General features: G+C 46.5%; 1 protein-coding gene across 2 annotated transcripts; it reads right to left on the bottom strand.

Annotated features, from left to right (window-relative positions):
• Positions 1-945: 945 nt before the first annotated feature.
• s1pr2 (sphingosine-1-phosphate receptor 2) lies at positions 946-17,751 on the bottom strand. 2 transcript variants are annotated; one of them, XM_076038558.1, is made up of 3 exons: positions 17,269-17,751; positions 4,008-4,190; positions 946-3,927 (listed from the first exon to the last, which is right to left on the bottom strand). In XM_076038558.1, exon 3 carries the CDS (start codon positions 3,806-3,808, stop codon positions 2,693-2,695), a length of 1,116 nt encoding a protein of 371 aa, XP_075894673.1. In that variant the 5' UTR covers positions 3,809-3,927; positions 4,008-4,190; positions 17,269-17,751; the 3' UTR covers positions 946-2,692. The 2 variants fall into 2 exon arrangements, with proteins under 2 accessions (XP_075894673.1, XP_075894671.1); XM_076038556.1 differs by lacking the exon at positions 4,008-4,190.
• Positions 17,752-21,971: the final 4,220 nt, after the last annotated feature.

Here is a 21,971-nt window from a genome sequence, read left to right as displayed (position 1 = left end):
TGGACGTGCCTCGTTAAATTTTCGAGTGTCTGTAATTTGATCGAGGCTCATATTTTTTTTTTTTTCTTTTTAAAATAAAAACAAATTCTGGTTTGGATTTCTCTCTACTTTTAAAATACATATGGTTACTTCGTTTTACCACAAGGTGGTGCTATGCCGTTACCTTTCAAGTTGTTGAATCGAAGCGTCACTTCCCCGTCGTCGTGCTAAGAGGCCAAACCCGTCCAACCCTGCCCCCAGTTACCTATCATCCAATCAAAGACCGTGTCAGTCAGCAGTGCTCACCTTTCACATGAAGAAGCATTTTTTCCCCCTGTTGTTTAAATTAAGCCATTTGTTTATATGGCAGACCTTCTGCCCTTTAATTTGCAAGAATAAAAGAAAAAACCCACCTATATTCCAATGCACCTATAGCTTTTCCAGCGTGACGTCATATCGTACAGGCCACTGGGACGACTTGGCAGACTTCCCAGCAACGATGCCTCCTGGGGCTGATTCCACCAATGTTCCCACCCAGGAATTCTGGACGTCTGACAGGAAACAGGCCCAAGTCTCCCAAGGACGCTATAAGTCAGCCTCACCCCTCACCCAGAGTCTCCCCCTTTCCCCAGAAAATGGCTCCTGGGACCTCTCGTTTTGCTTCTTTCAGACAAACCATCTCCACCACAGTTCATTTTTAACTCTCCTTCTTCCCAGCGTCCTCCTGTTCCTTGCTTTGCCCGAAAGCAAACAAGCTATATTATCAGGTTAGAGGACTGTGATTATTAACTTAAGACCATTTACATGTAATGTTACAAGGCTTTCATGTTGGAGCAGGCGTTTTCCATGACCTTGTCAGAGCATGTTTGTATTAAATGCTGCATTTTGAATGTTTCTCAGATGTTAGCACAATGGGAAGGTGTCTCAACCTGTACATCAACCAGTATTAATAACCCATTCAGAATAATCCTTTCAACATTTTATTTATTTTTGTAAAAAAAAAAAAAAAAAAAAAAGTAATACAGGTTTTTTAAAAAAAAAAAAAAAAAAAATGTTTATGTACCTACATAGTGTTTTAAGATTGTACCAATTATAACAAAGGTAGCGTGCTACTGGACACACATGCTATTGCACACGACAACATTTCATATCACACATCACAAGTCATACATGTTATGCAAGACACATAATTAAATGCATGGTTACTCATGTATTTATCATGAATACATCATAGGCAACACACTGAAGTGATTGAAGTGGCCACCGACTCAAACAAAAATCCATCAGATAAAAAAACAAAACTGGGCAAAATAAACCATCACTGAAGCTGCCAAAGTGCTTTTAAACTTTTCTAAACTTTTTCTAATTAACCAACTAAATGCAAAGAGTCAATGTTAAAAGAACCATTAGAGAACAGAGTAAGAGTGTAAAATATGTGTGTTTCACAGGAAGATGGTTATTGTGACCCTGAACAACAGGAACTGGACAATAAGAAGCCGGACTTCCTATGGCTGAGGGAAGCTGCATGTCGTTGGCTGGTACAGAAGGAGGATGAAGCTGATTTCCTAAGACCAGTCTCGCCTGTGCATTTGTAAGCAGATTTTTGCCTAGAGTGGAGGTAAGGGCTCTTTGGAATGATGAGACATCTTAAGTTGCACAAGGCATATGGCTGGCAAATGATACCAGCGTGTACATATAATATTAATTTAAAATAATATCAAATAATATTCATAAATTCTTGTTCATGGTGCCATTTAAGACTTCACATTGAGAGTGACCTAACCTCTTCACTCTGTGCCCTGCTTGTCAAGACTTGCTAATTCAAAACGGTGATCAATAATACTGTCGACATGGAGCGCCTGCCCCAAACTCTTCATACGTACATTCAGCCTTTTTTTTTTCCAAAGAGGAAGACGCAAACGGAGGCATTGGCCCTCCGCAGACTGGAGTATAATTCATCAGTGCCAACTCACTTCAGGACATTTGCGTTCTGTTTGAGCCTTCCACAGTGGAAACTGTTTTCAAATACATCAGACAAAACACTAAAAGCAAGAGAGACAGGACATCAGCATTAAGGGAGGGGACGGGTGTTAGTGATAGAAATGGAGCTGTAATATAATCAAACACATTGGCGCTTACAAATAAGTTAGGATTTCATGCACTAAATGTATGCAGGTTATGTAAGTTTAACACAGTTATTTTTCAGATTGTTTATGCAAGGTTATATAGGGATTATATAGCCCTAGTCTGAGGAGGGAGCACCTTTGATAATTTGGCTTCCGTGGAGTCATTCGCTGCCTCCATCTTTAAAAAAAAAAAAAAAAAGGTGGAGCCAAAACTAATTATGAAATGATGCATAGTTATGTTTGTATTATATTTTTGGCTTATTATGAGGGCTTTTTATCTGAAACAACCAAAAGCTGACATCACAATCTCTGCAACTCTGTGGTCAATATTAAGGGTACCCATATTAAGATGCTATTTTTCACATTTGTTGAAGCTCTTGCCAAAGAAATTCAGATTCAGCACGGTGCTTTTCCACATTGCATGGCTGAATCAATTGAATTCTGATTGCGAGTTCACACGATTTTGATTGCAATAACAAGTCTGCTCTGCGATGCAGCCGTGCCGGGCTCGTCAGTCCTGGGCGTCCTTGCACACAAAAACTTTGTCTTGCACCCCCAAAAACACATTCTCATGCGTTCGCATCGCATCAGACACAAGTGGTACAGTCTTGCATGATGGGCGTGGTCTGGTGTTCGTGTTTGTGAGTGCAGTGCTCCAGAGAGCTGGAGCTCTTTAGGGGCACTAGGCAACGGTCGGAGGGCCGTCCGCTCTGCAGCACCCCCCAGCAGCACAGCACCCGCAGGAACTCCTTCCGCATGTCCTTGCTGCGCAGCGTGTAGATCACCGGGTTGAGCGCCGAGTTCAAAGTGGCAAAGCCAAAAAATATTTCTGCTTTGGAGAGGATGGGGCAGAACTGTATCCTGCAGGACGAGTCCAGGAGCAGGATGGTGAAAGCGGGCAGCCAGCACATAATGAAGACGCCCAGCACGATGGTGACTGTTTTCAAAAGGGCATAGGCCGCTGAGTTTGTCGCCTCCTGGTGGCTGGAGCGCACAATCAGGTAGATTTTCACATAGAGGATCACAATGGAGAGCAGTATGATGCTGAAAATGGTGACGACAAAGAGGATGTACTTCTTGGAGTAGAGCGGCAGCACGGCCGAGCACTCGGGCAGGTTGTCGATGCAGTTCCAGCCAATGATGGGGAGTCCTCCCAGCAGAACGGAAGTCACCCAGCAGGCCCCTATAAGGAGGAACATACGGCACGTCTTGGTGGAGCCATACACCTTGACCTTGGTGATGGCGAGATAGCGCTCCATGGCGATGGCCAGCAGGCTGAAGACCGACGCTGCCAGGGCAATGAAAGCCGTGCCCTCCCGGATGAACCACTGTATGGGTGTCAGCTTAAAGGTCCACGAACCCGACAGGAAGATGTTGGCGATGTACGCCGCGCCCGCCAGCAGGTCCGAGAAGGCCAGGTTGCCGATGAAGAAGAACATGGCCGAGTGGAACTTCTTGTTGCGGCAGACGGCGATGAGCACAAGCAGGTTCTCCAGGATGATGATGGTGCAGAGGACCACGATGACAATGTTGAGGGTGGTGAGCTGCTTCTTGTTCTCTATGTGCTTCTCCATGTCCTGCGCGGTCATGTTCTTTGCAAAGGCGTAGTAGGACTGTATGAGAGTCTTATTGTGGTACTGGGAATATTTGCTCTTCATGGTGACAGGGTGGCAGAGCACAGTGGCTTTACGGCAAAGATTCATTCACACAGTGGACGTGTCCTTCTTAAGCAACAATCTTGGTCTCTTCCAGGGAAGACAGGAGGTGTCCAGGAGGGAGACGGCCTGTCCCACAGTCACGTCAGAGGGGCTTTGTGGGTCACCTGCAGACACAGAGGGAGGGAGGGAGGGCCGGTGTTACTTGTTGCGCAGAGAAAATGAACTGACTTAAGCAAACACTTACAGCAAGGCGACGCGCTCGCTAAGCTTTCAGTCCTCTAGGAAAAACAAGGTTGCCGAGCAACGACCTGGTCCTCAGGCCGTGCAGTGAAAACAGCAGCGACGATGACATGTCGAGAGGCGGAGCAGCAGCGGTAGGCCCAAACCTCCCAGCGAATGAGTGTTTATCAAACATCCTTGAAGTTATCTGGCAAACGGAGTGAGTAAAGACGACAAAGTTTGCCTTCACCTTAATATGGGTGCCAAAAATAACTGGAGGGGAGGTTAAAAAAAAACCCAATACTGTGTCATGGAAGACTGAACACCCATGCTGGCAACGGCGAGAAATGATTTTACTCAGAAAGGAGTGGAAACTTTTAATCTAACAGCTTACGAGGGGGTTCTACACTACAAAGGTCTTCCGTCGCTCAAAGGCTAACCAGCGCCGGTCAGGATCATCTTCAGGTAGAAAAATAAATAGTCTGGGAGACACAACGCCGGTGCTCAGACAAAGGGCTTCACTCACGGTCTGAGGGGGACATTCCACCAACTCTGTCCCAACACCCGGCTGTCAACACATGGCATTGTTGCGGGGAGTGAACCATTCCACTCCAGCGAGCTGCCTCTCGAAACTTCAGACGAACCTGCGGATCAGGCCGACTCCTGATTTTCAGACCTGCCCCCCATCCAGCAGACTCGGAAATTGTCGACAGCAGATCAGACGGATACTCGGGAAGAAAAAGTGGGAGCTTTCCTGTGAGAAAAGTCTTTGCCTGACTTCCTCACAGCACAGAAAAGGGGGAGGAATTACCATTCACACTTTATTAAATTATGTGTAGCACTTCGTGGCACGTCATCGCCTTGCGGAACCCAATGACTGAGTACGTAAGCAGTCTTGTGAGAATAAGGCTGATATGAAAGCAGCAGCTCTGCACTAGACAGAATGTTGAACCCTCTCTTTAAAGCCTAAAAAACAAACAAACAAAAAAAAAAACGAGTTTAGCATGTTGACTAAAATCTTTCCTTTGTGACATCACAAGAGATGTTTTCCTGAATTGCATGCTTTAGTTCACACTTTAAAAAAGAAAAAGAAAAAAAAGGAGCAAGCCAAAGAAGTAAAGTGTGGAATTTTCTGACAGGGTAGAGATAGACTTATGCATAGAATTTTGCAGCATGTGAAACCTGCAAACAAGACACACAAAAGTGCACTGCAGCTACAAAGGTGGAAACAAAAGAAACTCGGAGGGTCTGGAAATCTAATTAGAGGCGGAGCTAATGTCTTAAACCTGTCAAAAGTAACAAGATACCTCCCGCCCCCCTTCGGACCAGCTCCAGCGGTAATTCAACACTGATGCTTCCACCGAGCAGCTGCAGCAGCTCTTTCCCGAAGTCCTTTAGGTGGAAACTGGGAAGCCGTAGCACTTCAACGTCCTGTTCTGCTGGACGTTTGCCTTGAAAACCCCCAGAGACCGAAAAGGTGGAGATGTGGGCGAAGACAAAGCCAGAAAAGAGCATGCATGTGGAATGGCATCTGGACACAAAGGCAGGAATCTGAGACTTCGGCCGTGACGTCCGTGTACAAATTCATCCATGTGACGTGTTGCGCCGCGCTCAGCTCGCGCAGGGATGCTGAAATTCTTTTGCACACGGACGCTTCACTATATGCTGCTGGTGCACAAAGCCACAACTGGTCGCTGTTTCAAAACTGACGCCGTTTCCTCAAGCAGGAACAAAGAACAATAGTCCCTCTCAGTGTGGAGGACATTGGCCTTCAGCCTTCAAATGGAGCCGCATAACTTCCATTCGGCCGTCGGACCAGAAATGTATTTACAATTGAGCACTTTCAGCTCAGGCCATTGCTAAACAGCTCGTCCCCCTCCTCCTCCTTCTCCCCCTCGTGTGTATACGTCATAGCTCCATTACATGAAACAAATAGGGGAGCTTGACGATGAGCATGTGTGTCAGCAGCACCAGTCTAATTGTGTTAGGCTAAATTATAGCAGCCAAAGTGTATTATATTATTGGAAAAAGTAGGTCATGGACCGGTCTGCAAAATTACAGAAGTAAGACAGTTGTAGATTTTAAAGAACAAACAAACAAGAACAACACCAGCACTTGCATCAAGGCATCTCTTTTCAGTTCAGTTTTTCCCTGCCAACAGCTCAAGGTCCTCCTGTCACCTGCCGTCCTGGCTGTCTGTCATCAAGGGGTTTCTCTGTGAGAGGGAAACCTGATGGGCTGGTTTGCCTCAAAGAGCAGCAGCAGCAGCAGCCCTGCCCAGCCACTCTACCTGCCTTGTGCCATTCATTTGGTGACGAATTCCGACTTCCTACTCTCGGCTTGAAAACCCATACATCACGTTTCGCACTTCAATGAAAGTCGCAGCACATTGTGTCAAAATGTTGTCACACCCTCTGTGCCAATATGTGAAAGTTGGTCAGGTAAAAAAAAAACATGTGCACATACCACATGCACATACAAACTAATGCAGTATGTGAAGTCTTTTTCTACAGCACTGATTTTTCAGCGTAGTCGTCGAAAATGTGTGGTAAAAAACTCAATAGGGTGCAAGGAGTTTCACTTTTAAATTTTGCACAAAAGAGGCAGCAAAATTGCATCATATCGCTGCTGCCGAGTGCGTGAGCTCAGTGACATCCTCCCTGTGTCCTGTGACACACTTTATATTCAGTCGGTTGTGCATTCTGAAACTTTTTGGCAAAATTATTATTTACATGACTTGCCGGGCTGTAACCCCGCCTTCTCCCACAGAGAGCTGGGATAGGCTCCAGCTCTCACCGCAACCCTGAGTGCAGGAGAGGCAGCAATAGAAAATGGATGCACCTTATTTACCTGAAATATCACGCTTGTGATTACTTGCATTCTTGAACTTGACATCGGAGCTCATAAAGGAAAGCTGTGAGATCAAATGAGGCATCAGGAAACTGGGATTAATAACATTGTTAGCAACATGCTTTACGACAATTGGATGTTACTAAATCTGAAACAGTGGTTCCTAGAAAATAGTAAATGAAACATACCATGGAGGTAACATTTATTTGTGATGCATAAACATCAGAACGTACATACCAAAAAATAAAAAATCACAAGCTTTTCAAGAGCGTGTGAGTTGAGGACTGATGACGTTTTTGTGGTTTCATTTAAAAAAAAAAATAAAAAAAATCAGCAAATTCTGAGCAGTTAAAAAGAGCTGTGGGCAGAACGTGGTTTAAACTTTCCTGCGTGGATTTCACATTTTTTTTAAAAAAAAATGCGATAAGGTGTGAAAGAAAAACAAGGCCAGGCAGAAAATTCACACAAAGAAAGTGAGATGTTTGTGATGTGTGTATCCTCTCGGAAAACTTATCTGAGACAGATTCACCACCAAACCGGTTTGCCAATAATTTCAGAATGATAATTTTGTGGTGTGTGTGTGTGTGTGTGTGTGTGTGTGTGCAAAACCCTGTAGCAGTTGTGCATGGCTGGAGTTCTTAAAAAAACTCAAATTAATTCAAAAGGGAGAAATGAATTCTGCTGAAACATGACCCCTTTTTTTTTGTTGTCGTTTTTTTCAAACCTACCAGGAGACCTGCCAGGTCCATCTGGGGACGAATGCTGCACAAAAGCTTCAGGTGTTTTGTTTTGTTTTTTTGCTATGCAGAAACACCTGATAAGCTCCAATTAGCCAAGCATCTGTTCACCAAACACCGGGGCAACGCCGTCCTCCCATTACACCATCTGCTACCTGCAACACACAATTTGGACATGGTTCCACTTTCTCTGGGGAGGGAGGCTAAAATGGAGGGCCTTGGATGCAACATGTGCATGGGAATATTTCTGTGTAAACACACTTGCACTTGAGTATATTCCCAAACAAAAGTTCTTTCCCGGCTGAGAGGAGTCAAATTAGCTTCATTTAGATTTGCAGCTTTTCTGGTTTTCCTCCGACTGTGTTTGTTGACTTCGCAAAAAGGATGTTTCACCTTTGAGCAGATTGCAATCAGAAACGTCTCAAAACACATTTGGAGTCTGTGTTTCAAAAGACATTAAATAAGCCACCAGCCTTTATTTTATTTCAGAAGGTTCATGGGTTTTGACAGAGTGGCAACTCAAAAATATTTAAAGCGCCATAGATGTAAAAACTAAATGCATTATTTTAATAAAACAAAAAAACAAAACGTTTAACCTAAATAAAGCAATCTACCAACCTAACGTCTCAGAAAAGAAAAAGACTGGAGGTGGAATTAACAAATAGAATGCATAAATCTTTTTCGTTTTTAATCTTAAACTTGAAATGGAACAGTCAATACGGCTTAGAGTCTCTTTCTGATCATTGTGCAGGACAAAATGATCAGCAAAAAAGTCGCTCTGCGCATTTTCCATTTCAACAAGATTTAAAGACTTCCTGCACTTTCATCGCAACATTAGGCTTTTCTCCCGCAATACGCTTCATCTGCACCCTGTTTAAAGATCAGGCCACAAGGCGATCCATCGTGAGTATGTGGAGCATCTGCTGCGGTGATTTGTTCTTTCCTGTTTTCCATGCATCAGAGCCTCTAATGGTGATATCAGTTTGGATGTTATCTCTAACAGCGCCTTGTGATGGCTGCAAATGGAGCCAGCACAAACCTTTCATCTCGCCTTCGCTCATCCGGACTTATCTGTACGCCTGACAATGAGAAAAAAGTACGCTGTGCACAACAGCAAGCGGTGGTGTGTAATGCGCCGCAATGAGAAATGTTACGAAAGAAACACCACATGTTACAATCAAAGACCATCGTGTTTGCCGCTTTGACCATACGTTGTGTAGGTGCAGACGACAAGCAACAATCACAGGGGTCGGGGGATTTTCACGCGCAATTCACAGCAGCGTCGTCAGGACATTTCCCCATGCAGTCAAGTGTTGACATGTCAGACGTGCACAGCTAACTATTAGTGCCCACAAGGTTTCACCACCGCTGCCGTTGGAGCTGCAAAACAGAAGGAAAATGTTTTAACTGAAAGATTGCATACCTAAAGGACCCCCCGCCGTCAACAGTCCGCTGTTGCCTAAACTCTACCGGTGATGACACACACTGCAGTGAGAGGCAGCTCGGGGCTCCTTTTGGGTCCCGTCACAAGCCACTGAACACACTAAAGGCCCGTTAAGGCAGGTCTTGTTTTGTTGCATTAAGTAGTGTCACGCAGTACTGCTGCACAACCACAGGAAACACAGAATGCAGTGGCTAGTGGCTGCAAAGGCTCTCCGCCTCTCTGTCTATTACTAAGGCCCCGGGCGGTGTTTGTGCGTGCATGTGTGAGCGTGCATATGTGTGAGTATGAAATCCTTTCACAGCGGCACAGCAGCAATATTGATTGTCTACAGTCAATTTCCAGGAAAAGGCTTTCACGCTTCCAGTATTGCTGTGGCCCCAATGGACACGTTGCAGGTAGCTGTGGCATGACTAAAGTGCCTCATGTGACGTCCCGCTCACAGCTTACAAGGTTACGTGCTTGTGCACGGTAAGTGTTGTTTAATTGCATCTCAGGTATCAAGTCAAAATCAGCACAAAAGACAAGATTAGATTTTTTTTTTTTTAAACACAGCTCATGGGCTAGCTCCTTTATCTCTGATACAAATCTACTGATAGCAGCTTACTTTTTCATGTTGTTGAGCACATTGTGTACCCAAGTAATAAACTTCCCTTGATGAAAATGCATCCTTCTCACAGACAGACATCTTTCATTGTCTTACAAACCTGAGCATACATGAGAAGGATAGAAGGGCTTGACAAATACGTGAAATGCAAACACAAAAAAATTGCCTCCCTGCCTTTGTTCATCTCCAACCTCAGTCATGAAATTTAGATTAGTAGAAAAAGGCCTGTTGGCATATTTACTGCGCATGCGACAAATAATTGACTTAAATCAACTGTTTACAACTTGTGTCCTCAAAGCTGAAACTACCTGTTGCCCACAACTTTGAGTCAAAGAGCAACTTAGCAACTACGCACATCAATGTGGTTTGCTTTGAGTGCTTTTTTTCCCTCCAACCTTGAACCTCAATACACATTCTGTGTATTTCAAGAACATGAAACCAGAGAGCAAAAAACCCCATCAGTCTGACATCACGCCGACAAATGCTAGATAAGGCGTCGGGCCAAGTTGCTGTGTAGCAAGGTGCATGCACATAAGAAGATGGCAGTTTTGAAACTTCCCGCTATCACCCAGAAGAAATATAAACTCGTCGGCTTTAGAGGAAGTGGGAGAACCAGGGGGAGATCCTGTTCCGAGCGTCAGACTATGACTTGAGGCAGAACAGACAACAACAGACAAGAGCCGAGGGCTGCGGTGTCTCACCGTTTCTGACGAGCAGAGGAACAAAACTGGGGGAACAACACGGCCCACGGAAAGAAAACTTGGCAATGACACGTCCACCCCTCCCCAAGTCACGCACGCCGTAGTATTTGTGGCAAATTCGTGCCCGTGGTGCCATGAGGCAACGACAATGTTTCCTCTTTTTTCAATTGACTGGAACTTATTTGTAGCTCCAAAAGCAGACCTTGCTCCATATTTGGCCTTTTGTTGTTTTGCACTCGAAAGCAGGTCCTGCTCCCACACCATTAAAGCTGCTTGATGAGGAGAGAGTGGGTGACTGTCTCCGATAAGGATTGCCCTTTTGCTCGTCGAAAGCTTTTGACAGTTTGGGTACAGCTTCGTGTGGGGCATCAGTGTGTGTGTGTGTGTGTGTGTGTGTGGAGAGAGGGGTGGGTGGGTGGGGGGTGTGGGGGTGTCCAGTCAGACTGTCGGAACAGCGTCTTCAGAGACAAACGGTCTCTAAGTCGCACCGCTGTTGTTTTTCTGTTCCTTTCTTTCGGCTCGTCTCTGCAAACGCTTTAATTATAGCGACTGTTTCTGTGCGGTGGTAACTCCTGGAGACAAAGGGGCCGCGTGAAGAAGGACATCATACGCTGCAGCCTCAGGAGCCATAACTCACATGAACAAGCCGATGGAGACCCCCTCCCCCTACTGAAAGTCTGCCCAGTTGTGGGGGGATCTCCCGGGGTGGTGCCACAGAGGCAATTACTGTAATACCTTCACTCTCCGACCAGTCCTGTCAGCTTAAGTCGCCTTTATCCAAATTATTAAATTATGCATGATTTTATATTGGCCCTGTTTTGCATATTTTCCTTTCATGCGGCTCCCCTGATTTGCACAAGTGGATGGTTCTTGGATGAACACCTCCCCCTCAAACTCGTATATTTTTAACTTTGCCAGAGATCAAAAGGGACATGCCCACAAAGAGGTGATTAGAGGATTTATTTAGCGCACATCTGGGGGAGACGTGCTCTTATAGAACCTATTAAAGACTCTGTCACAGCATGCAGCGCGACTCAGGAAATTCTGCAGCTCTGCAACAACAAACTCTCACAAACTATGTTTCTCTTCTCAGGCTTTAGCGTGAAATGGCTGCGCAATGCTGTTTTGATTATCGATTAGTACAATTTCTCACTCATTTGCAACCTGTCTAAAAATTTCCATAGTCTGAAAATGGAAGTGTTTCTGAGATCTCAGTGTGTAGACGCAGCAGTAAATCAGAAAGGAAAAAAATGCTGTTATATATTAGTCAAGGCTTGCGTGTAGCCTTATCCTTATTAGTGATGCACAAGAGGGCAGATTAGGATCTTGACGGCCTGGGTGAGAAACCTCAGCCGTGAAAGCCTGATTCAAGTTTCAGCCCATCTCACACCTTCCCGTCGTCTTGCTTTTACAATAAAGGCGGCACCAAATGAATAGCTTTGAATCTTCTTTTTCAGGTCCCCCTTTTGTCCCTGCTCAGTGCTTCTATTCTACCTCGTTGCAAGACTATTGAACCCCGCCCCTTCTCATGTTCTGGTGCGTCGTTGTGAAAATGTGAGGCTGCCGTGAGAGGTCTTGCAACTATTTGTTACGTGTCCTGCCGAGGAGCACAAGACACAACAACATGCACAGTTGTGGTAAATAAATGAGGGGTTGGGAGAGTGTAGGGGGGCGTTAATGTGACTGGGACGTGTTGGTTTAACCGATGCAGCGGCGACAGGCGGAGCATCATCGACGGCTGTCACAGGACACAATGACAGACTCACACGAGAGAAGAGACACAAAGCCCGCATCCAGAAAAAGTGAGCAATGATTGCATCTGCGCAGGCCGACGTGCAGCCGCACAAATACAGCCTGATTTGCCTGTGCTCGCTGATAAGATGATAAACTGATGGAGGGCCTCCCCATCTTTCCTCGTGGTCCAAGACCAGAAAAAAAACAACTCCAGAGACCTCTGGCAAACACACAGCCATTAGACGCAGCTCTCCTGTGGGAGGAAAGGAAACCATGGTTGCCTGGAGAAAGCACACTGTTGTGTCCACACAGCCCGCAGTTGTTCCCTTGTATTTTTTTCTTATTCATATGTAAGAAATATACATATATATATATATATATATATATATATATATACATATATATATACACACTGGTATAATTTAAAAATGTCTCTCTTTGAATAACAATAGGAAAAAAATCCTGTTATATCAACATGAACCCTGAAAAAGATCTGTAACGAGTTATAAGCTGGCTTTAAAAGACCTGCAAATATTTGGACGGAAAGAAACTCAAGTGTAATTAATGTTGCAGAGTTTTGGAGGGAAACTGGAGCTGTTTCACTTCCTGGCAACGTGTCACTAAAAAAAAAAAAGGTGCAATACAATGAAAAAAACAACAAGAAGATTCAAGGAGGTCTGGGCAGAGTGACTGACTGACAAATAAGCAAGAAAGTGAGGCAATTATCCAACAACTACTTGACTGTGACCTAAACAAGACACGCTTGTAATGGACGCTTGGGCAGTTGTCATATCTGTTTGACGTAAACAGCATGCGCCTCCACTCATTCTGTCCATTTGGAGCGAGCAGTCTGGCCTCTGTCATGACCTGACTTGTGTTTGGCAGGACGTTTAAGTCTGTCACGTTTTTAAGCCTGCAGAGCCAAAGCTGCGGCCTTTACGGGACCAACAAATCTCAGCCCCTTTCAACGGAACTCTTTTTGCCCTGTTTTTATGGGCCGTCACTTGCTGGAGAGTCTGGGCAGGCTCATTAAGAGGAGACACAAAGTTAGTGTACAGTTCCAAACAAAATGAATGGCCTCACTGGGCCTCAGCTGCCTGCATGGGGGCATTTTCGAAAACTCAAGAAAAGTTCTCTCCGGTTTGGTGCGAGGGGATTTTGGGGAGGTGGGCTGTAATCCCTGTTGAGTTCTCCAGCTGCACTAACAAAGCAGAGGGGATAACAAAGGCTTCCAAGGGGGGAGGAAGAGAGGAGAGCAGGAAGTCCCCAGAGTCAGAGCATCTTTACATGTACCTGCAGCAAGATCTCTCTGCAAAACAGAGTCTGAGACTGTGCGGAAATCAGGGAACCGCAACCCAGGAGAGGTGACGGCGTGAGGTCGACCCACTGCGACTCATAAATCACGCCATATGAACGAACAACCGAGAGGTTGCAAAGAGCTTGCACACGGCTCCCATTCGAAGCCACTGAGTCAGCCAGAGAGACCTTGTGTCCGATCCTTCGTTCACAACCCTGCAACGAAGAGGGAGAAGAGCGTTTCCGACGCACGGGAAGCCGTTTGCAGCCTCTTGTTCCAGGTTCTCCCAGACAGAAGGGCCTCGGCCTCGTCCCCACCCGAGGACTGAGTCGAGAAATCACGGCATGCCGCTACAAGCAGCAGCACCTGGTCACAGGAGGTCCAAACTATTTGTCCAAGTCCCTCAAGCGAAAACGGAATGCCACAGGATACTTTGCAGCTGAAAGATTCTTTTATTGCCTGAGCTTTGAAATAATGCAGAGACCCTTTTAAATCCATCACAGATTGCATCATATAAATGTTTGTGCGTCAGTCAGAATGGCACCGACAACATCTTCTTAAAGCTCTGAAAGCTTGTTTTGGAAAGCAGATAGAAAGTGTGCAAAGGTGTCTGCTGCCGAAAAAGGGCAAACACGATCGCAAACGAGGGCAGGACGGCATACTTATTTTTTTCCCCCCTGTGCTCTCAGACACTCCCAGCTACCGGCTGTGAATCATTGGGCTATACGCTGTCAGCTGTGTGTTGTGACTTGCGTTGCAGCGGCCCACGAACAGAAGGCGTTTATTTTTCTCCGGCTGCCACACCCTAGGAAAGTGTTTTTCAGGCAAAGACAGGGAGCACCGGCAGAGGACTCCGAGGACGGTAGAGCACGGCCGGCCGTGCTGCGGAACGTGATTAATAAAAGCTCAAAAAGGGTGCAGGAGCGCTGGTATTGTCCTCCGTTATCCACCTGGGATAATCTTCTGTTTTCTTTTTTTTAAAGGTAATGTTTTGAACTCGAGTGTCGCTTAACCAGGTGGAAGCCGCAGCGCCTCTGGCAGGTCACTCCTCTGATCTTTCAATGTTGTCACCCGCCCAGCGCAAGTGAATAAAGTGGTGAGTGCAGACAACAAAAGACGAGTCACTCTCCCAAAGGAAAAAGCCTTCTCGCCATTTCCTATCAGCAAAGCGCTCTCAGGCCTGTGCTGAAACCCGAGCGTCCGCCCGGGATCGACACCACCCACCAGCCGCCCATCCCCTCCACCAAAACCCCCTGGTGACCCTCTCTATAAAAAAGAAGAAAAAAAATCCTCTGGATTTAGTTCCCATCGCCGCGTCGCCATTAATTTATTTATCTGGCCGTGCACTCGTACATCTGTTTATTTATTCTCCTCGTTTATTTGTCTACGTTTCTCACGCTACCCTCCCCCCACCCCCGTTTGACAGCAGCCTAAGAGGCCAAAAAAAAAAAAAGAAACCAGCACCACAGAGTTCTGAGCCCCGAGTGGGGTCACCGGCATACACATCCTCAACTCATGATGTCATGGGCTGCTGGACTGAGCCAAGACATAAAAGAATTTGAAACCACTCTGCACAGACTAATCAGACTGATGCCATGTGTGTTCCATGTCACAGGGGGAACGGTTGTGTGTGCTCGGGAGCCCTGAAGCATCGGCTGCGAGGTTGCGTCTCCTCATATACATACAGTTGCTACACTTGTCCCTGACCACCGAGGAGGAGAATACTGTGCCATTTTTGCCCATTTCTTTGACTAAATATGACTTCATACTTGACTCTGCAGGAAAATTCATCCAACAACGACAACAAAAAAAAAGAAACATGTGGAGAGAAATTGGGTTTCTGTTCTCATGCTGCTTCAAATTGAGAATGTCCCAGCTGGCCATAATGAGGTCACGGCCATGCATAAACACTTGGAAAAGAATAATCCTGCTGTGACTCCACAACCCACCAAGCTCCCTTTCCCTGACTGCCCTGCTACCCAAATCAAAGCCTTCTCACTGCACCACGTCTGCCTGCAATTACAAGTAGAGTCAATGTTCTGTGAAGAGTTTCCTGAACAAAATATTTACTCCCAATACACACAGAAATGATATATTAAAGCCGTCTGTTGGTGGTAAAATGTTGTAACTGGATCGCTAGATAACAAAACGCCAAACAAACATGACCAGTGTAACACACGTGATGTGCCGGCGGCCAGTGCACGGTGAGTGGCACCGTGCACGGCACCCCGCGGTGATTTCAACTGAGGGCCAAGCATGGCGAAGCGTGCGAGGAAGCCCCGGCGGCAGTCTGGTGGGTTTCGGTGTTGTTCTGGTGCAATGAGCCATGTGGTCACATGGCCCAAACACAGACGGCCGTCCGGCTGTATCATGCCCTGACTTCTGCCCGTTCCAAGGCATGCTGGGAGAAGCACCTGGCAGGCCCCGGAAACAAAGCCGGCCGTTCTTGCCCAACGGCGGCATCAATGAACCTGCTGACAGAGCCTTCAACACCTGATAGTCCTGCCCTAATGCTGCTGAGCGGGCTTCCTCTTCGGCCCCTATTACCCCTGATGTTATCACAGGAGAGATGTTTGCTCAGTTCAACAAGGCTTTAGTGCGTCCGTGTGCCTCCGAGGACTTGGGTTTCTCGCCCCCGTATTATAGCATCGGCTGGGGCTCGAGATAATGCCCCCGCCGTAAGCCCTCTGCAGACAGGGCGACTAATGAGCGCCGCACTGCGCAGGAGGAACCAGACCAACCACAGGATAGAGGATGATGGATGGGGGGGGGGGGGGGGCTTTTATCTGGGCAATAAACACTGGGTTCCTCCCTCTTATCATCTTATCTCTCCTGGATTTGAGGATTCTCCCCGCCACAGGATGCCTAATGACCGGACTGCCGACACCTACGCATCCTCCTTGACCAGATTTACTCCTCCGCACTGTTTGGACAAGTCAGCCTCACAAGGGGTGATAAGAGAAAGCAATGGCAGGATGACAAACAGAGAGAAGGGGAAGGGGTGAAAGATCGAAGTTAGCGTGCATTTCACTGTAACTCAACTTTCTAGTTTCCTCTCTTCTTTTTCCGCTCAACAGAGGTAGAGTGAGTAACGCGTCGTGGTGGTGGACGTTGTGCTGGTTAAAAGGTCTGAGCCCACTTCCTCGGGGGAGCACATCTCCGACCACGTGAGATTAACTCCGGTTCGGGGCGGATAAGGGGGCTTTTGTCTTATTAATACATCCTTTCAATACAATGGCTCCTTTAGAGTGACGGATGAACAAGCCCCAACAACATCGGAGGGGTCAGCGCTTGGAGAGGGAGGGGGGGGGGGCACAGCAGGCTGCACAACGGCTCCGTGGATGTGTGTGTGTGTATGTGTGTGCGTGCGTGTGACGCGGGTCCACGCAGCTTATCTCGACCCCCAACAAACAGCTACACAAAGTATGACGCTCCCCCTCCTCCCGACCCTAAGCACCCCCTCACACACCCCTCCTCCCCACCATCATCATGCATGACCGACAGCTGTAGCCCCGTGTGTTAATATGTAACACCGATCCGTGTTATTCATTAAAACACACAGTGTTTAACACTCACACACACACACACGCGCACATACGCCATCCCAATATCTCAGCCGGGCTGCAACCCTGTGTGAGTGAAACGAACGAGCGAGCAAAAGTAAAGTTATATCATCTATGAGCACGCGATACGTACGTCGATACACGTATCGATCGCCGATCGATGTCGGCGTATTCGATTTTAGCCAACACGGAGCCCGCCGGTTCAGGAGCGCGGCGCGCGCGTTCTTTATGTTTAATTTCTAAGGGGCAATTTAGAAGTAATTTCGTATCGCACATCGTTCAAAACGCGGTTCTTTTGTCGCCACGGCTGCGGCACTGCTCGCATTTGTCACGCAGAAGGTGGAGAACAGACTTACCCCATGAGAAGTTTCAGAAGAGAGCCGCCAAAACAAAACAAAACATGAGAAAAAAAAAAAAAAAAATCAGACACGAGAGACAATCCGGCTGGTCTCGGTCCCGCAGAGAAGTGTCCACGTCTCTGTATCACATGTGTCCGACGATTTCTGTTCAAAAGTTGCGCCGAGCTGGAACTCGAGGAGCGGCAGCGATGACAGTCAAAACTTTGGCGGCGTGTCTGGTCTGCGCCTGCCGCTGCCTGGATCCATGCCGGTCCGAGCCGTGCGCCACCAGCGCGGAAGAGAAGGGAGGGAGGCGAGCGAGCCTTCGGTCCAGAGAGGTGGACGCTTTTGGGGGGGGAAGTTAAGAAAGAAAGAGAGAGAGAGAGAAAGAAAATAAGTCTCTTTCAGGAGAGAGGCGATGATCGCACTTTCTCCTTTGTCGCGCTAATCCAGCAGCCCGTCTGATTGTCCTTCTGCTGTCTGGGAACAACAGCTCCACGGGGATGTGGAGCGTCAGGGGGCGCGCGCGCGCGCGCACGCACACACGCACGCACGCACACACACACACACACACACACACACACACACACACATACATACGAGGGGGACGCAGCGTGTGTGGAGAGACGTCTGACACACACACACACACACACACACACACACACACGGGGAGGGAGATTCTTTATGACATTTTTTTTTTGTCTGTTTGCAATCGAAAATAGCAACGACGTTAGTACAAAAAAGACAGTATTTCATATGGAAATTGTCCTTTAAAAAAGGGTTATTTCTGGACATTTCCCCCTGGTCTCCAAATGAAATCCAGATGTTCCACCTCTTCACTACTTCCTCTCTTCTATACAGCAGACCCCAGAGTCCACACTTTTATATTTATCCTGGCCAAAGTGGCATCAGTGGGCAGCTGAAAATGCATATGGTGTGCTACAAATGCAAAAATAATAAAGAAAGAAAGAAAGAAAGAAAAGAAAAAAACCCAGCTCAAACTCACTTCAAAGTTTATCTATCTATCTATCTATCTATCATCGTTTGTTTGTTTGCTCATTTATTTATGTATTTATGAATTACATATCTACATACTATATTTCTCAGGTCTGACTGGAAGGAAGGTGGGCTTTGCACTTATTATTATTATTATTATTATTATTATTATTATTTATAATAATAATAATAATAATAATAATAATAATAATAATAATAATAATAATAATAACAATAATAATAAACACAAAATAAAGGCGCTGTCTGTTTCAAAGAAGCCAATATTGCAATCATTTCTTTTCTCTTTCATCATCTGGATTTCCGAGGAAAAAAAGGAGAAAAAAAAAAACTTTCCAAAGCCGTGTGGGCTCCATTTTTCAGAACCCCGACAGCTTTACAAAGCAGAGCGCTCTGTGGTTGATGTTTCAGCTTGACTTGAGGTGATCTTCCCCGTGGGGCGGCTGCCATTCAGCTCGAAGCAGGTGGCCCTCGCTCGTCATCGCTACCTGGCTCCATGACATCACAAGACATGACACAGGAAACACCTCACTGCTCGTCATGCTCGTCTACAGTGTGGTGGGCAAACCTGGCATCCCCAAGCACATCAGCACTCCCTGAGCCAGTCTGGGACCCCCCTCTCCTGCTCTCTCCACACACACACACACACACACACACACACACACACACACACACACACACACATAGTCGTTTGGACAACTTTGACTCATGTCGAGCCCTGGCTGACGGTTTGCTGGCAGAGAAAGGATCAGGATTGAGCAACCGCTTTTACCACACTCATTCTAGCCGCCCCCACAGCAGCGGCAGCAACAGCTGCTATGTGGAAAGCACCCAGTCCGAAGGAAAAGAGAAGAACAAATCGTAATTAAAAAAAAAAGAAATCGGCTTTGCAACATTTCGGAGAAACGGCTGCCTGAAAAAACGCTGGGCTCTGCAATACTGCAGCGGACTGACTTCAATGGGCTGCTGTGCTTTTGCTCTGCGGCCGACAGGCTTTATGGACCCCGTCGAGTGGGGATTTTTTTTATTTTTTTTATGACGACAGGACTCTTTCAGGAGCTGCTCCCACTGAAGCCTAGCTCCACTGCTGTGTCTATATTCGCTGAGCTTTTAGGGGAGGGGTCAAGAGCCCTGACCTCACTTCCTGTCAGGGCTCCTCACAAGCATTCCATTGTCTGTGAGAATGTGCAATGCGCTCAGGGGACGCTGCACATCTGGCAGCTGTTATTAGCAACCTCCCTTGGCCCTGTCTCCACCCCTCCAGGAGAAGATTGTATGCACCGGGGTGGATGTGCACCTTAAAATAACTTCTCTGAGATAGTATTGTTGCACTAACCAGCCGCTGCGGAGCATGACGTGAACTTCTTTCATTTTTCACTTTCATGTTTTTCTTTTTCATTGCTTTAAACAAGCATTTCTAAACTATGAGTATGAGGCCTTCCCCTGCAGTTCAGTGCATACATATGAAAAGACCACTTTAACTAAACTGTGCTAAAACATCATTTGCCTACAATGTGCTAAAGACACTGATTTTGCAGTAGTTCATCTTGCCGTTGTAGTCGCATGTAGGTAAAGATGAAGTCCGAATCAAGTGCACTTTGATTTATTTGGATCAATGCAGAAATTAGACTACACTTTCAACTGGCCGCAGGGACGCACAAGTGTGGCCAAATGTGCATCCCTAAAATGCAGAGAGGAGGATAGAGTTAAAAAAAAAGAAAAAAAAAAGAAAGAGAAAAACGAAAAACGAAAAATCCACATCTGCTGAACCTTTTGAACCAAATGTAAATATAGATTTCCAGTTGTACTTCTTGGCTGGGAACAGTAACTTTCTGGGGGCTTTTCTCGCAACTTTACCCCAGCAAGACATTATTCTCCTGTGAATAATTACCAGTTTTCACAAAGTCTGTAAAAAAACAGGCATAATAGCCCACAACATCATGGTCTGCGACAGGGATTGTGCAACACTAAAAAAAAAGTCTTCCTCCAGAGGGAAATTACAGTATCTCCTATATCCTTATACCACTTGGCTGATATGTAAACCATCTTAAGTAAGAAAAAACAAGAAAAAAAACAGGGGGAGGTCAATTTCACAACGCGTAAAAACAGCTTCTGAATTGTATTTCGGTCATGTCTGCAGACTGCACGGACGGCGGCCACCTGACCGTGGCTTGAACTTGGCAGACAGAAAGCAGGTTCACAGAGGAGAGGGGCGACAGAAAAGATCTCAGACGTACAAAGAGACCACAGTGCTTTATTTGAAGCAGTCTTTGCTCCAGATCCCCTGTTGTTGGTCCCCTGAAGATCGCAAGTCCCGTCCATAAAAGGCAAATTGGATGAAAACCGGACGCTCCTTTTGGGCTCAGGGTCACACCGGGGGATTTCATTAGCATCGCATCCTAACTGTTCTCAGGCTGTGTGTTCTGTGTTCCGTGCACAGGGACTTTCCCATTGTTTATCTAGTTTAGTAAAGTCAAGACTGATGTCGCTGTCCTCTGTGGTCCCGCGAACGTCGCGGCGTGCCCCTTTGTTTTCATATGCGCTGATCTACCTAGACATAACACATCCAAGATAATGGCTGTTATGATTTGACACAGAAGCGGGTGGCCGAAAGCAAGCAACATTACTTCCTCATTCACGGTAAAGGAGCAAGCTAGCATGTCAAAAAAAAAATATTGGTGTCCTTGAAAACCTTCCTCTTTTCTCAAAACGCTTGCTTTCCAAACACACACTTCTGCCACTTCAAACGCATGTCACATGGTGCAATTTCCTCTACAGAAGCCTGAGCGAGGTGATTACGTGGCATCCGGCGAACTTTGGCAAAGAACATCAGAGATGATACAAGCGAGCGTGTCTTTAATCTAAGTTGCACCTTTGTTTTTGGACTCTGCGACGTGACTGAAAGCACTTTCAAAACAGATTTTTCCGTCTCAGCAAAACTGCTGACCTAGCAAAGATTCTCTGTGATCTCTTTTCCCACACCAATCAGAACTTTGTGGGTCATAGGTGCATCTCAATTGTTCGTTCCAAGGCCGTTACCATTTAATCGAGGCTGCTGCGCATGAAGCTAATCAACGCAGACAAGTCGCTCGTGGCGGTGGAGGTGTTGCTGTCTCTTCTCAGCCGCGAGAGCGGGACAAGTGCTGCCTGGAGTCAGGCTGGCTTATCTCTTGCAGCACTCCAAACAGTGAGCTTAAGTGCTGGCCGGGGCCACATGCCTCTGCTGTTCACAGGTTTAAGGAGAAATCCGTCCAAAATTCTCCTGCGAGAGCCGCAGTGTGACTTTACTCCGGCTTATCTCCCCGAGCATCTCGCAGCTGTTTGTGTCCCGCACAAAGGGAATTTAAATTCTCCCAGCATTTGATCCGAGGATTCAGTCCGAGTCACCGACCGCATTTGGGGTGGTTTTTGTGCGCTCTCACGCAACAGTAACCCAAGCATGGAGCTGGAGGAACTGGGCGCGCGATCTAATATTGACTGTTTTTGAGCGACTGTGCAACTTCTTACTGTGGTCGACTCCATCATCCTGGGTGCCTTTTCAAACAGGGCATTAATGATTCTCCATACATCTGTTCTCACTAATCTTCATCGCTCCTCCTTCCACTCAAACGTCCTTACACAAGGGTATAGACTTACCGGGTTTTTTTCTTTTCTTTTTTTTACAGTCGGGGCATGAAAAGACTGTTCCCATGGCACACATCTGCATG

Source organism: Nelusetta ayraudi, unplaced genomic scaffold (assembly GCF_046127955.1).
Source record: "Nelusetta ayraudi isolate G7.1 ecotype Tasmania unplaced genomic scaffold, CSIRO-AGI_Nayr_v1 ptg000057l, whole genome shotgun sequence".
In the NCBI taxonomy this organism is placed as follows: Eukaryota; Metazoa; Chordata; class Actinopteri; order Tetraodontiformes; family Monacanthidae; genus Nelusetta; species Nelusetta ayraudi.
This window is presented reverse-complemented; position numbering and strand designations above follow the sequence as displayed.

Bases quoted from the DNA above. Each gene is read 5' to 3' on its own strand.
- s1pr2 (XM_076038558.1), bottom strand. From the start codon at position 3,808: ATGAATCTTTGCCGTAAAGCCACTGTGCTCTGCCACCCTGTCACCATG.